Here is a 16,580-nt window from a genome sequence, read left to right on the forward strand (position 1 = left end):
GGCTGATCGATTATCCCACCCAAAATCCACTCGCTAACCTATTGCTATCCTAATAACAGTCACTCGCCAGACCCGCGGCATAAACGTAAGGCGCTCGCACGACCGGGCGACACCGCGATTCTACTCGGTAGGTTCTGGTCAGGGGTTCCCCCCCTGTGACCCGCGTACTGCTGCTTCTCATCAACGAGCGGAACGCAACAGGAGGATCAGACCACAGGTCGAAATCGGAATGAAGCGGCAGAAAAGTCTCGGCTTTGCTACAAGTAACGGAAACGGAATGCTTCGCGTTCTCCTGAATTCCGTAGAAGCGTTGGTGAATTCGGCGGATTTCCCACCTACTCCCGAACCCGTGGTTTTTGATGGCCCCTCACCTTTTGATGGCGGTAAACATCCTCCCCTCCCATCATAACCATGAATAAGTGGCACGGTCTATGCTGCCCCTACTGCCCCCTGCCTGTGCTTTAGGGGCAGATAACAGGTATAGATTTGTTTTTTGGGAAACAGAAGGATCTTAACTCGTTACCTGGAAGGAAATGGAGAAAGTCATGGGGCAACCCCAGGAATCGTAACACTATTGCCCTTTGCTCACATAAATACTTATCGGCGGAAACATGTTAGGCACGAATCACTATTCGTAGATGCCTCGGGCAGGCAGGTAACGGAACTGTAGTGTCCGGAGATCTAACGAAATAGACGCAGTGTGAATTCAGGCCAACGTTAACAGCTGTGGAGGCACTAAGTTGGTATGGTCCATCGCCCGTCCCGTCTTCCAGGAGTCACAATGCGTTAAGGTTTTGCGCTCTTGGTGGGCTCAGAGGACTGGCGCACATCGGTCCACTCTTGCATTGTATTCTGCAAGGCTTGGGTCTTCTCCTTGTCCACCTGAACATAATCCACCTTCTCATCGGAGGCCACAGAAGACGTGGAGGGCTGAAGGCAGAAGAGAAGGCAATGAAATTAATATCATTGGTTCTAAAGACTCAGAAAATATTATTATTTAAAGTATTTACAGTAAAAGAAAGCATTTCTAGACTAAAATATCGAGGGGCAAGTAAAAGAACAAACATTGGCTGTTGGGGCAAACAACTCTGTTTGCCCCAAAGCCGATGCCATGTGAGAGTATTCTGCCCCCCCCCAGCATCATACCAGCTATTGACAAACTAAAACTTTATGGATCTTTCATCAAGAGGAGTCGCAACCCTTCCTTATTCCTTACCGATACATTGTTTATCTGTCATCTTAATCAGTCGTTGGCCTCGTCTTACACTCAGGAGCCGCATGCCTAGCCCATGCATGTTTAATCCCCTCACTGTATTACCCTCTACCACTTCTACTGGGAGGCTGTTCTACTTATCTACCACCCTATCAGCAAAGTAGAACTTCCTCACATTACTGTAAATACAAATTATTTTTGGTACCTTCCTGTGAGGACTCGGTGAGGCCGGCTGGAAGTCCAGTGCTAGGTAATCCACGCTGCCGGTGCTTTTTTTCTGAGCCGGGCTGTTTGTTCCACTAGTCCCCGGCGATGCCGATACTGGATTTTGCTGGAATACAGTTATGCGGAAAATCGTGTGAAATTTGGATTTAAAAAAAAAAAATTATTGACAGATAAGAATTTAAGTGTATCGGGTGGTCTTAGTTGGTCAGTTCTAGTTTTCCAGACCCTTCGAATGTAAGGACTGTAAGAAGCGCTGCGGGATTTGTTGGCGCTATAGAAATAAAAAAGGAAGATTAAGAAGAAGAATAAACAAACAACTTACCATAGCAACATAATTTTCTTCACTGTCCCCCGAACTGGTGCTGGTAATACTCTGTGTGGACACCGGGCGGCAGTACTGAGACGAGCTGCTCCTCAAAGACGGTCTGCAACGCCAACGAAGCCACGTTTAGCGCATGGATTTTATTGACACGGAGCAGGACGATGTATTTACACGACACGGGGGAACGAGCGAGTAGAGCGCGTGAATACACCACGTGTAAAACCGGAGCAAAATCCGCGCGTCAACAATTATTTATGAAATTATTACTAGCGATATAAAAAGTAATCGGGGAGACCCAGCAAATGTGGGGTGACCAGATATCTCCAGGGGACAGAGATTAATTGAGGCTTCTGTCCCCAAGATTTGTCCTTCAAGTCTTTATCTTGAGGTTTTTGGGGGGTTTTTTTTGCATTAAACGGCATTAAAAGCATATCCTGCGGCCAACGAAATCGTAAAACTCTCCGGCAAACAGTAAATTATCCAATCCTCGCCCTCAAAATAACCTCGGTGACATCGAGCGGGATAAACGTGATTTAAGTTCCATTTATAGTTTATTCCTGATGTCACTTCCTTTATTATGGATACATTTCCTCCCGGCCCCCGCCTTCTCGGAATCATAGAAATAAAGGATTAAAAATAATAACAATAATTCCAGAATTTAACGTTAGAAGTCTTGTCGGCTAAATTAAAGTCAAACTAAAAACTAGCTGTTGCCCCGATAAATTTAGCACATAAAAAAATGAAAATCAAAAAAAATAAAAATGTCAGTGTGTAAAATGTATTCGTTATATTACTAGATACATTTTACATATTGAAAAAATTTTTATTTGAAATTTTTTTTATTACAGTAATTTAATAAACAGGCAATTTGAAATTTTTTGGCACCTTTTTTCAGTTTTATTTATTTATTTTATTTACAGCTGCCTTCCTACATAATACCAAGAATAAAAGCCGGCATGGTTGGTGCCCGAAAATAAAATGTTTTACAATATAAGATTAAATAAGAAAATCATAAATAAGAAATTGTTGCATTAGGGACGGCTTCCAGTGAGTTAATAGTTACTTTTGATTGGATGATTACATTTTTTTTTTTCTGCAATTTTCTAGATTTTTCTTTTTTCTCAAGTCTTTGAAAATATTAACAAAAATGATAAATAGTAATACCGAATGCGGGTCAGAAACCGCAAAGAATTCATACTCACGTCTGTCTGGACCACGATTTAGTGACCGGGGATTTAAAGGGGAGTTCGTCAATTATTGCCGTGGCTCTCAGATCCAGCGGCGTTGGCTTTGCTTTGGCACAAAAAAAAAAAAAAAACATTTAAAAAAAATATATATATATATATTTTTTTTTAAATATGTATCCACGTACTCAGGAACGGGCCTGGGCTTCTAAGTTATGGACGCAATGACGACATATAAAACATATACCACATTTATTTACACGGAATGTAGAGGAAAGCTTTGTTTTTTTGTTTAAGATTTTTTTATTATTATTTATTTATAGGTAGGGCAGTTAAGCTGCACAATTCACAATAAAAAAAAAACCAATATATTGGTGATAAACACTATATTCTAGGTAAAAATGCTAAATCTGGACAATAATCATTTTTCATCCAGTTGAAGAAATAAGTATACAGACAAAAGGCTGAACATAAAATGGATTTATGGATTTTTTTTATTTTTTTTTTTATAAAGCTAATTAACTCTTTAAAAGACACGACTGACGGCAGCCATGAAGAAATATAGACTGCGACGGCAGATACGAACCGCATGGCCTGTCTAGTTTTGAGACCTCATAACTACATATTATTTCTGTCCAAATCACATTGTTACCCCCGCCCCCCCATTACGTGCCGTACTTACCCTTTCTGTCCGGCTTCAGGTTCCTGTTCACCGGCGGGGGCTGAATCTCGCTCACCCGCGTCGGCCTCGTACCCAGCGACGCCGTACTCCCTTTGCGGGCGGGAAGCGTGGCGGAAGAAAACCCAAGCAGGTCGAAGTGGTGGGGCCCGGGGCTCATGGGGATATAAGCATTTTGAGAGTTATCGTTCTGCTTCTCGGCGTTAAACTGAGAGGAGGATCCGGGGTTCATTGGAACATAATTATCTTCGGAGTCTGCGCTCTCTGAGCGAGCCATGGAAGATTTGGTTTGCTGAGAGATCAGAAGACATAAAAATAAAGACTCTAAGTCTGTTAGAAACACTTCTTTCTAGTATAGTAACATAGCCAGACCCTGCCCAGAAAGAATTCTTTAATCGTGTAAAAATTTGCCTCATTCGTCGTTTTTCAGGGAATGCTTAATCGTCACATGACTCACAAGCAGGCACTGATAGGCTGTTGCCATAGAGAATAAAAACAAGCTTTCATTTTGTTGCTATGCGATTCCGAGGGAAGAATGAACGGACAGATCTGTTTAGGTTTATTTGCTTAACGTACTAGAAGAGGGCAGTTAATATTTTGCATTAGTGGAACAGCAGCTTTAAATATCGCTAAATTAGCTGAAATGTGTTTTTTGTTACAGAATTCCTTGTTTTGCTTTATAAACCCATTATATATATATTCTCTATCGTATTCCATTTTTCCCTTCTTAACAAGAACTAAATGCATCCATAAAACGTATTATTTAGATAATGTGCAAAAACAGTACGTTAAACAAAAACAATTAAATCCCACCTCCTGATTGGCTGCTCACTCTTTAAAGAATTAAAAAGTAAAATTTTCAACTCACCAGGTAAGAATTGAAACCATCGTTGACGGACTCCATAGATTGTTCAATGCCAAAGTCGCCATGGGGATAGTCGTAAGCTTCACAAGAAGAGGCTAAAAATAAAATAAAACGGTCAAAAAACAGAAGATAACAGCGCGAGGGGATCGGGTCAAATATTTATCAAACTATTAAGAGAAGTATCAGTAGAAGAAAAAGTTAGCTTCATAGAAAATATTTGCTTCCGGAAAACACGCCAATGATTTCGGTTCCTGTGATTAAAACACGTTTATAAAACCAGGACAGTCCCGCCAAATCCGGGATAGTTGGAAGGTACATAGAAAGCAGACCTGTGCATACGGATTCATACAATTCCATACCAATTTCATTAATTCGTATGAATATCCGAAAACGAGGACAGACCCCAACGAAACAAACAAAAACAGAGAGCTATACATTTTCGTCTGCGTTTTGTTGGTTTTGCCACGCTCGCTCTCTCACTCACACTCACCCTCACGTGCTCTCAATGTCTCCCTACCTTCTCCAAGAAGCCAGAATAACGCAGACGGATTCACAGAGAAAGAGAGGCGCAGAGAAGCTTCTCTTTCTGTGAATTGGTGTTCATTATTACGGCCTCTTGGGGTTCTTCTGCATTCCCCACGGGGCAGAGAAGGAGGGGGGGGGCGCGGAGGATCTGCCTTTTTTTGTGGAAGCGGACGTTGAAAGAATGAAGAGGAAAGAAGACAGAAGAACTAGAGGAGGCAAGAGAAGGAGCGAACACAGAGATGTGGAAACGGTTGGCGGAGAAGCTACGGAGACATTGAGAGTGTGAGACTGAATGAGAGCGTGAGAGAGTGAATGAGAGCGTGAGAGAGTGAATGAGAGCGAGTGAATGAGAGTGGATGAGAATGAGAGAGCCCTTCAAATTTCTTCCGAACTGAAAGCGCACCTAAATCCGGCGTCTGAGAACGAACAGACCACAAACGAAGTATTATTGGTCCATTTACACAAATCTAGTAGAAGAAGCCTTGTCATTGGTTTCCTCTGGAAGTGTCTACTGATCCCCTCTTAGCAATGTTTTTGCCCTCAAAGTCAAGAAATCTATTTACTATAACCAATAGCATTCTAACAGCCCCTCCTTTATCGTATAAAACCCCAACCTTAAATATATGAGGAATAATAAAAACTAATCAGAAGGCAGCATTTCGACTCCATCGCCCCCATAGTGGATCGGAGCAGAACGTTGGGCAAAATATCACCTACTTTCCTTCCATTCCACTAAACACAAATTATATCAAACTTCCCGAAACCCGTGAGAATTCTAGATCCCCCAGGAGAACTTCTTGTTTGTACAATCCCTGCAGGGATTCATCGGTTGGTCTCCTCCTGCGCGGCTACGTTTTCTGATACATCGGCCGAGTCGTCTTTTTGTTTTTGTTTCCTAGACTATCACAACACGACCCCGTTGACCCACCTCGATGACGTCTGTTCTCCATCGCCGGCAAAGTGTTCCTTCGCGGAATGTGTACGGGCACCACATCCGCGCTGTCCCCGTTCTGCTGCTGGGGGCTGCCCCACCGAGTGTCCGCTTGCCCGGGTTTAGGAGGCCGGGGCGGCGGCGGAGCGGAATGGAAGTCACCGGACCCAACACCCAAAGCATTGTGGTTCTTGTCCAGGGTGAACGTTCTCGGGATCTGGTACACGGATAGAGGAGTCCCGGGATCGTAGGGATCCGTGGAGAGTTCGCTAAACTCTTTGCACAGGGCGTTGCTGGGAGTTTTGTAACTGTAAACATCTTCGTTCTCCGATTCCAGTCCGGTAAGGCTCGACTTGGTTGGGGTATCTGAACCGAAGCTCCTCGGCAGATCGTAGGCACTGTCCCGTAGCTCCGAGTTATGTCTGCTGGGCTTCGGTAAACTGTAGAAGCCGTGAACTTGGCCGCTGACCCCATTCAAACAGTGTCCGTACCCCTGGGCCAACTTCTGAACAGCTGTATCGCTGCGCATGAAGAAGGAGGACCTCGTGGCTTGCGAAAAACTGGCACTTCTGAAGAAAGAAAAGAAATATATTAAAAAAATTAGATTTTTTATATTAATTTGCATATAGTAGATCAGGTTGGTGGCAATAAAGAAGAGTTGAAGTTAAAAAGCAATCCATATTTACACAGGAACAGAATAATTCAATGTACCCTGGGGGAAGCAATAACCTCTCGCACGCTACACTTCCTGTTTAACCCCTTCGTGACAAAGGCTGATTTTACTTTTTGTACCCTTCGTGACAATGGCCGTTTTAACATTTCTGCGCTGCTCGTGTTTAGCTGTAATTTTCTTCTTTCCCGTTTACTGAACCCACACACATTAGATATTGTTTTTTTCAGGACAAGAAGGGCTTCCTTTAGATGACATTGTTTTGATTGTATCATATTATTTACTATTAAAAAAAGTATAAAATATGGTGAAAAATTTAGAAAAAAATGACTGTTTCTAACTTTTAGTTGAAAAATCTTTTACTCATCTATAAAAGGTAATGAAAAAACCTGCTAAATGGATTCTACTATTTGTCCTGAGTTTAGAAATACCCAGTGGTTTTATGTTTTTTTTGCTTTTTTCTACACATTATGGGGCAATAAGTACAGGTAGCGTTTTCTATTTCAAAGCCATTTTTTCCGAATCTGGTAATTCTTCCCCCCCATGTGCCATTTCGGGTATCTTTGAAGCCGGCCAATGCAATTTACCCCATCAAATCATATATTTCTGAAAACTAGACAGCCCAGGGTATTCCAAATGCTAGTATTTTAACCCTTTTCAAAGCACTAATTCTACCATCAGCCTTTGTCAAACTTTATGGTAGTCATTTTTTTTGCATTTGTTTTTTCACACACATTTTACTTTAGGTATGAATAAACAGGTTCTGGTATATGTCACTATCATAAAACACCCCAATATGTGTTCAGCAACATCTCCTGAGTACAGCGATACCTCACATGAATGATTTTGCTTGGCTGTTTGGGGGCAAAAAGGGCCACATTTGGGGCATGCACATTTTTCAATGTTGGACTTTGGCATTTGGGGATCCACTGCCCATGCCCTATTTGGTACATCTTGGTGCCGGGCCATTTCAGTGTGCCCAATAAAGCTATATATTTTTGAAAACTAGACACCCCAGGGTATTTTAAATGCTGGTATTTTAACTCTTTGCATGCACACATTTTACCACCAGAATTTTTTCAAAGTTTGCAGTAGTATTTTTTTGTGTGTATTTTTCCCCCACACACCTACTTTATGTATGAATTTACAGCTCCTGGTTTATGCCGCTGTCACACGGCACCCAATATGTGTTCAGCAACATCTCCTGAGCACAGTGATACCCCACATGCATGGGTTTGTCATTTTTTTTGGGGGGGGACTAAAAGGCCACATTTGGTACGTGTGCATTTTTCTAATTGGAAATTAGATGGGTGGCCATCCTTCCCCCCGTGTTATTTGGGACATTGTTGAACCCGGCCAATTCAATTTACCCCATCAAATCATACATTTTTTAAAAGTAGACACCCCATGAGCATTTAATATGCCAGTATTTTAACTCTTTCCATGCGAGAATTGTTTGAAGCTAATGTGCTAATTTTAGGACTTGCTCACAAAAATATATTTTTTATATATATATTTTATTTTATTTTTGCCTTTTTTAAAAAAAAAAAATTTTTCAACTTGAAGGTTCCCCTGATAGTGACATCAGTGGGAAAGAATTTTTACATTTTGCTGTTTTTTTACTATTTTTTTTTCTAATTATTATTAATTTAATTTTATTTTTTTAATTTATTTTTACTAATCACACTCTGATTAGAAAGCTGGGCTCCATTGACTTGCATGGTGAATGCAGTACCTGTATTCAACCTGCAAGTGGAGCCAGAGTTCTCTAGATGGTCTGGAGACCGTCTAGCGAACTTTTTCACCTTTATTGTTTTTTTTTTCTCGGGCCGCCGCCATCTTGCAGATGGCGAAGATCAGCGGCAGCTGTAGCTGTGACCGCTCTCCGGAGCGGTCACAGCCCATCGAGAGGTAAGTGTTTGGTGTCGCTGGATGCCTCCTGATCGAGGCATTCCAGCGACACCATTTAAGTTTAGGAGGCGATCGTTGTTCGCCTCCTAAACGCTTTTAAAACGGGCGTCCGCCGCCATACAAAGTATGGAGGATGTTGACGCCCCGGGGAGGGGCCAGAGATGGCCCCTTTGTGCCGATCATGGCGTTGCTGAATGCCTCGAGGTCGAGGCATTACAGCAACGCCGTTTCGGTGCAGAAAGCGAAAATAGATCGCTTTCTGCACCCGTTTAAAGACGTGCCGGTCCTGGCACGTCATTTGTCGTTAAGGCCTTGATTTTCCGCGACGTGCCCGGACCGGCAATTGTCATCAAGGGGTTAAGAGCACATGCATTTTAGATCTGGTTGTGTTACAGGGTCACCGTACCCAAGGCTGGGTACCCCTGTTTGAGGGCTGAGGAATCACCAGTCAGTCCCTCATACGGATAGCACTCAGCTATCCACGGATCATCCAGACCACCATTCGTAGTAAAACAAGAAGAACTCTCTTTATTACAAACACACAGAACTTTATACAATCTCAATGCAATGTGTACCGAACCCAACCCCCAATCCCATCAGCCACATCCCATCACAAATCCCGTCAGTATACAGGGGATGTATCAAGTGAGGGGATTACAGAATACAATGGGTTCCCCCACCTGTGTTATCCCCCCTGTAGTGCGGGGGCCGTCTGGGCAGACAGGGCTGTGCTGGCTGATTAAGAGCCCCAGCCAGATTATAGGATCGTCTCTTTGAAGGCTGGGGCTGAATCCACATCAGTCTCTGGGCCGGTTACACAATAAACACAATATAATATATTACCGGGTCACGGTATACAGAACCGAACACAAAAGTGCTCCGTGACCCGGCTAAACTTCATATGACACATGAGCCAGCTAGCCTGGCCCTGTCACAGGTTGGTCAAATAAAACTGGATTGTGAGCTCTTTGGATCAGGAACACTAGAATCTCTACACCGTTTGATTCCATTTTTTGATCCGTCATGGTTTAGCTGCACAAGCGGATCAGGAAACGCTTTAGTCAGACATTTATTAGATTCGGCAGCAATTGCGTACATTTCATTGTCTTACCTCATGGTTTCACTTTTGCGGCTCATGCATTGGTGCAGGAAGAGATAGTCCTGGGGCGCGCTGGTAGATAGAGTGGTCTGGTGCATGTGGTTGGACTGCGGCTCGAACGTGAACAAGGTGGGCTGGCTAGAGTGAGAAGGGGCTGAGGACTTTCTCTCCCGGAGCAGGAAGTGGCTGGAGCTGCTGAACTCGGCCGGAGACGACCTGGGGCCGTGGTTGATGGACTGAATGTTTCGTAAGGAGTCTGCAAAGAGGAACAACCGCAAAAAGGTCAACAAATCCTCCAACAGCGGAGAGCAAAACCCAACGCAGCCATAGCCAGAAAATCGCGGGTCACCAAAGCACCCCAACGGACCCCAAACGGCATTAGGACTCATTAGGTCTATCGAGGGGTCCATTTTTCAGAGGGCCACTATAAGATATTACAATATCTGACAAAAGAAAAATATCAAGTGACATCATCATAATCTAATCCGGCATTTATACTTTTATTCTTTTAACTTAATGTTACATAGTTTGCAAATTCCCCTCCATTTCCCATGATTTCTCAGTGCAGACTGTATCGGAATCCTCCCATCAGCCCGAGCAGGAAGTTGTAAGCCGCTTCCTGTTCTCCCCCTCCTGTCAGCCCGAGCAGGAAGTTGGAAGCAGCTTCCTGTTCTCCCCCTCCCGTCAGCCCGAGCAGGAAGTTGGAAGCCGCTTCCTGTTCTCTCCCCGTGTTATTTTAGCGGACGGCACATGAGCCTCTAAAACCATTCTGTTGTATACAGATATAATAAGTTACAACAGGATTTTAAAATCTTATTTTTAAAGCCTTATGCATCATTTTGATGTAAATCACAGCCTCCGAATGCAGAGGGGGGAATAAAACACATTAGTATGAATCTGTGGAGTTTTGAGAATCTTAAATCACAAAGAAATTTCCCAAAAACATAATTTTCTCCACTCAACAAATAGTAAAACTTATTAAAATTAAATAATTTTCTGAAAACGTATTATATTTATAAAGTGCCACGTAGATGTTGATGACACACGGAGCCATCACAAAGAAGGGACCCTAGATTGCAGCTTTCTGTATTAGCCTCTACCACTTCTAATGGGAAGCTGTTCCATTTATCTACCACCCTTACAAAAAATGTAATTTTAATTGGAATAATCAGACTGCCCATAAATTAAAAAACTCGCTCAGCAATCATCGTCTCTCTCTCGAGCAGCGCTAAGCGGTTAAACCGTTCCCGCGTTAAATGATTCCCTCGCGCACGTCACTCCTCCGACGCCTTCCAAGAAAAACAAACCATTACGCTTTCATTGTAATTCTCCCGACTCTCGGTGTTGAATAAGCTCCTTATTATACCAAGAAAATGAGTTTGGAAATATGAGAGCCCTTCCTTGGAAACAATACCCCAGAGGATCCGAGGAGCATGGAGGCCGACGGTGGAGGATAAAAAGAGTCGGATCGCAGCCAATTCGGTTCATCCTGACCTCAGCCAATCACACGCCTGGGATATTTTTGGAGAAATCAATATTTTGAAGGGCGTGATAGAGGAGAGTTTTCACGCATGGAGACACAGAACGGCCACCAACTGCTCGACGACCTTCTTAGCCGCTACGCTTCCGCGCTACTCTGCGTGTTACACGTATTAAACTTTATTCTCCTGTACGTATCATATTTACACTGTCTGTTGGTACCCTGAAGTTATACGGGCCGGAGAGTATATAATATATATTATGAGGAATATACAGGGATATAACGGGTTATAAGGACGGGATTAGTTATACGGCCGGAGAGTATATAATATATAATATGAGGAATATACAGGGATATAACGGGTTATAAGGACGGGATTAGTTATACGGCCGGAGAGTATATAATATATAATATGAGGAATATACAGGATATAACGGGTTATAAGGACGGGATTAGTTATACGGCCGGAGAGTATATAATATATAATATGAGGAATATACAGGGATATAACGGGTTATAAGGACGGGATTAGTTATACGGCCGGAGAGTATATAATATATAATATGAGGAATATACAGGATATATTGGGTTATAAGGACAGGATTAGTTATACGGCCGGAGAGTATATAATATATAATATGAGGAATATACAGGGATATAACGGGTTATAAGGACGGGATTAGTTATACGGCCGGAGAGTATATAATATATAATATGAGGAATATACAGGGATATAACGGGTTATAAGGACGGGATTAGTTATACGGCCGGAGAGTATATAATATATAATATGAGGAATATACAGGATATAACGGGTTATAAGGACGGGATTAGTTACACGGCCGGAGAGTATATAATATAAGGAATATACAGGGATATAACGGGTTATAAGGACGGGATTAGTTACACGGCCGGAGAGTATATAATATAAGGAATATACGGGATATAACGGGTTATAGTGTTAGATTATGCCCGCTTTCATTGAAATAAACTTCCCTCTTGTACGTTGTTAAATCCCTTTATAAATTTAAATCTCTCTCTTCTCTCCCCCAAAGCCGGAGATATTTTGTCCTCTCAGCCTTTCCTGCAAACCATTCCCCACTTTCGTCGCCCTCCTCTGAACTTTCTTTCCTCCTGGAGACTTCTCTGCAAGAATCCGTGTATTTCAGCCCATAAACTCTCTATTACCCCCGGATGACGAATCGGTCTTAGAACTTTGTTAGTTCTTTGAAATAACTGAGATAGTTTAGGTGGGGCTGTTTATACAGATGTCCCCAAATCCCTGTGCCGATTGCCTAATAATAACCCGTTATGTCCTGCAAATACCGGAATATTTCACCCTGGGGCTAATTTATGATTTTTTCCCCTTTATCATCAAATGCATGTAATCTATAAAAGACATTCTTTGGAACACATGGAATTCTTGGGCCAAAAAAATAAATAATAATAAAAAATCAAAAGATTGCCAAAAATTCATTGTTTTAAAAAAGTTTCCTCACCTCTATAATGGGCTAAAAACCACTGAAAACATCAGGAAAATAATTATGTTTTATTTAATGCAGTTTTCCAAGACTAAGTCTATAAAAATTGGAAGCTCTGTGGCAGTGGAAACAAAAACAATTGTGTTCCGAGATTCCCACTCCCACACTCGTCGCCCCCTGAACCCTACGGATTAAAAGATTACTTCCCTCGGTTCTTTCAAACTGCCCGCCGGAAAGACGGTGCAGAGGACGCGTAGACAACAATACATCTCATTACATTGTTTTTCCAGAGTGTCTGGTTGTAGAATCCCGTCGGAGCGATGGCTAAATTATCCCCGGTAACCAAATGGTATCCGTCATCGCCCCACGAGGTATAGTTCCCCTTCAATCAGCGGGGATCAGGGCCCGGCGATGACAACGACCCAAGCTGTTTGACGACCTCATGGAAACGGAATCACAAAAAGTTCCCAGTTTGGCTTCACGCGTGGAATTCCCATAAAGCAGAGTAACGATGTATAGCGCGTAGGACAAATAGAACGTTTGGTAATCGCAACCCTGGGAAATCTCAGGTAGACGTTCCAAAGGTTCTCGATGGTCTTAGCGACGGATTCCATTACGGATTTGTCTTGGACGCGGACGTTCCGTTTCAACATGTAATAAAACAATTGGGTTATATCGTAAAGACTTTGTGTTTGAGGACCAGGGGTTCCCTCTTATAAATGAATGTTACCGTGACCTCATCTAACCCGAGCCTCGTCACTACATTTTATGCCATAAAATGTATCTTTCGTTTTAAACAAACCCTACATCAGGTTAACTAGAAAACCACAGGGACCGCAGGTCCTTCAGTGTCAGCTTTGTCCCCAAACAGCTTCTGTGTGCCATTTTAGCCACAAAACAGCCTGTCTGTGCCATTTTAGCCCTAAACCGCTTGCTTGTGCCATCTTTGTCCCCAAACAGCTTGCCTGTGTCTCTCTCCCAGCATGCAGGAAGTGGATGCGATGTCACTTCCTGCGTGCCGGATCATACAGCATCTGATTGGATGATCTCTACACTGCATCTCCATGCTGCTGAATGCAGGTGTTACCCTCAACTAGCAGCTTTTAATGGGGTGGTCGCAGGGGTAACTCAGGCCCCCTCGAGTGGCAGGTCAGGTCGCAGTTGCAACCATGATTGTTACGCACCTGCCCTACAGGATCTAGTCCTAAACGGTAAATAACCCAATATAATGTTGTTTACAGATTAAAATAAGATATATATGTTTAAAAGCCACTCATGTGTATCCCATGGTTATCAGGATCTGCAGGATTATTCCTCCCCATTAAGTTACCGCTCCCCTATTGCCAAGTTCCTGATTGGTTCAGGCAGTGGGATGGGAAGAGGATTCAGAACAGGAGATTGATCAGATAATACTGGCTCTGCCACAGACTGCCACTAACTTCAGCTTCCGAGAAGCAAAAGAGTCCTTTAAACTGAAGCATGGTTTTAATAAGCGGAGCTGTGATAATCTCCCTTTAAATTATTAAAAAGGCAAACAAAAATGTATTATTAGGGTTAGCGGTAATTGTAAAAATGTGTTGTCTTGCAGCCAGCTCTCTCTCCCCTCCATTCCCAGTAGGGTAGGAGGGTCCGCATCATCCTGGCGTGGCCCGACGTCGCACCCTCCCGATCTGCTTCACATATGGATCTAGACGCAAAATGCTTTCCTTCCGGCAACTTTCCAATCTCTGCAGACGTAACAAAGAATAATGCGTTGTATGGCACTTAAAGGGTTAGGAGGCAGTGGCGCGTGGCAGGGGCAGTCTGCAGACCACAATGAAGGGAGCTATTTAACTTCAGTGGCTAAGTCTGGGTAACTTAATACTACCCTGAAACCCCACCCACCTGGTGACTCTGCCCTCAATGCCTGGATGTTCCACTAAAGAGATGGGGGGGACTTTACGGGGCGGAGCAAATCCTGCTAGAAGGGACTGCCATACTTCCCAACAGTCCCTGATTTTTAGGCACCGTTCCACTATCCTGGGTGACCCATGGGCCAGTTGGGGAGATCCGTTTGCCCCCTCCCCCTAATCAATATTATCCAAAGAAATGATGTCACAAATTGAGTTGGTAATTTCGCAAGATACGGTAATTAACTTTTGCCCTTTACTGTGGCATAATTTGTAAGACTACATATTTTGGTGTTTGGATAAAATGTTGACAAAATCATCCCTCTCCTTGACCTTTAGCTAAGTAACAGGAAGACAACCAACACAACTCAAACAGGAAGAGAACATGTCGACAGGAAATGACATCACAAGAGAAAGATGGCACCAAAGTGAAATCTCAATTTTTTTTTTTATTATTTATTTCGGTGCTGTTCTTCTTCCTAAGAATAACCTATCGCTCCTCCCCCAGCTCTAAAGGGGTTAACAAACCCCGGCAGTTTGCGGGACGGTTTCCTACCCCCTGCCTTCCAAAAAAAACATCTCCAACCGCGAGAGTGATATTTTTAGATAATTTTCTCAGGAAACGTATTAAATCCTGACAGCTTGTTTACAGAGTTACACGATGAATCAACAAATCGGGTCAAAAAAGGAAACCGGAATAAAAAAAAAAATAAAAAAAAAAGTTTTTAGATTTTTAGTATACATTTTTTAGATTCTGGAAATAAAAATAATAAGTTTTCCTTAACATTTCATTCTCATCCCTTAACATTTACCCTCAGACATAAAGAGCCCAGTGGTTATCAAATACTGGGATAGGGAGCCTCATAATTGCCAACAGTCCCAATACGGTCAGGAAAGGTCAGACAGTCCCGACTTAACTCCAGGACCGCTGGCCAATACCCCGCCCCGTGCGCCAAGAGCCTTAATTACATCGCAGCAAAAATATGCCAGTTCTGGGAAACGGAGAATATTCCAAAAAGAAGCAGATTGTTCCTTAAATTAACGGTTAGAACTGCCGTTTTCTACTTTTTCTTCTTCCCGTTACCTCAGAGGCCGTTTCCAAGAACCGGTAAAAAAAAAAAAAAAGATTAAAGAAAAAATAAAGCTTGCGTCGGACGCCGAGCCTTCGTTTTTATGCTAATCTACAATTAAGGATAGGGTAATTTTTTCACGTTCCTCATGTGAGCGTCCGACAGAATACAGCCTGAGGCAGATTCATAAACAGGGGTGGCTGGCCCCTGGGCCGCTCTAAAATTCGTAAAAACGGGCTTCCTTGGGTGTGAATGGGGTCAGGCAGCGCCATCTTACATGACCACGCAATAAGAATGTTCAAGCTTCTAAAGAAGCCGCGCGCGGCGTTCTGACCGCTTATACAGGACATGGCTTCGGTTCTCGGACCCTCCCGATGAAAGGTAGAGGTTATGGAGTCTCCGCGATGGGGCCTTATCTTCTTAGATCCAACATGATCTTTGCTTTTACTCACTCCCAATACTATAAGCCAAGAAGCCACAGAAAAAGGGCCAACAAACGAGATGCCCCTGCTTGATCAGGGTGTAGAGATGGAGACAACAAGACCTCGGTCTGAGCAGACCCTGCGTAATGTATAGTTCAATCAGTAAGGCAGCACCATGAATCCTAATGCTATAAATATGCATTATACAGGGCCAGCCAACTATTATTGAGACGAAACTCAACTTTTCTGCTGACTCCCTAACGCGTTCAAGAAGCTCCAAGCTGACCCCTGCGTTTCACCCAAAACTCTCCATTTAGTGAATAAACCCCTCTGAAGACTAGAAAACGCTTCAAGTGTCTTCCCTGCAATTCCTCTGGTCCTCCAATAGTTAATCGTATATTAAATGGGTGAAATTACGGAAGAAAAGGAGGGCGACCACAATACAAATAATATATTTTTTTTTTTAAATACATATTTTTCAAGTACCCTCTTCCAGATCCGCTGCTCGTTCTCCCCAATACCTCGCAGGCTCTGCCCCCCGGCGCAGGAATACTTCCAGTTCGATGATTTCACTTTCTAACCTCTTTTATATTTCTTTCCGAGCGTGAAGAGCC

General features: G+C 43.0%; 1 protein-coding gene across 1 annotated transcript in view; it reads right to left on the reverse strand.

Annotated features, from left to right (window-relative positions):
• Positions 1–786: 786 nt before the first annotated feature.
• Positions 787–16,580, reverse strand: part of LOC149276031 (GRB2-associated-binding protein 2-like) — a 52,333-nt gene continuing 36,539 nt past the window's right edge. The window contains exons 3-10 of the mRNA XM_089503987.1: positions 9,637–9,880; positions 5,942–6,513; positions 4,492–4,583; positions 3,627–3,915; positions 2,963–3,053; positions 1,761–1,863; positions 1,419–1,544; positions 787–930 (exon numbers count right to left, since the gene is read on the reverse strand). Of these exons, the coding sequence (XP_089360113.1) occupies positions 787–930; positions 1,419–1,544; positions 1,761–1,863; positions 2,963–3,053; positions 3,627–3,915; positions 4,492–4,583; positions 5,942–6,513; positions 9,637–9,880 (1,661 nt within the window). The remainder of the gene's footprint in view (positions 931–1,418; positions 1,545–1,760; positions 1,864–2,962; positions 3,054–3,626; positions 3,916–4,491; positions 4,584–5,941; positions 6,514–9,636; positions 9,881–16,580) is intronic.

The sequence above is a fragment of the Sceloporus occidentalis genome, unplaced genomic scaffold (assembly GCF_023333645.1).
Source record: "Sceloporus occidentalis isolate IW3139 unplaced genomic scaffold, rSceOcc1.0.p SCAF_250, whole genome shotgun sequence".
NCBI classification, from domain to species: Eukaryota; Metazoa; Chordata; class Lepidosauria; order Squamata; family Phrynosomatidae; genus Sceloporus; species Sceloporus occidentalis.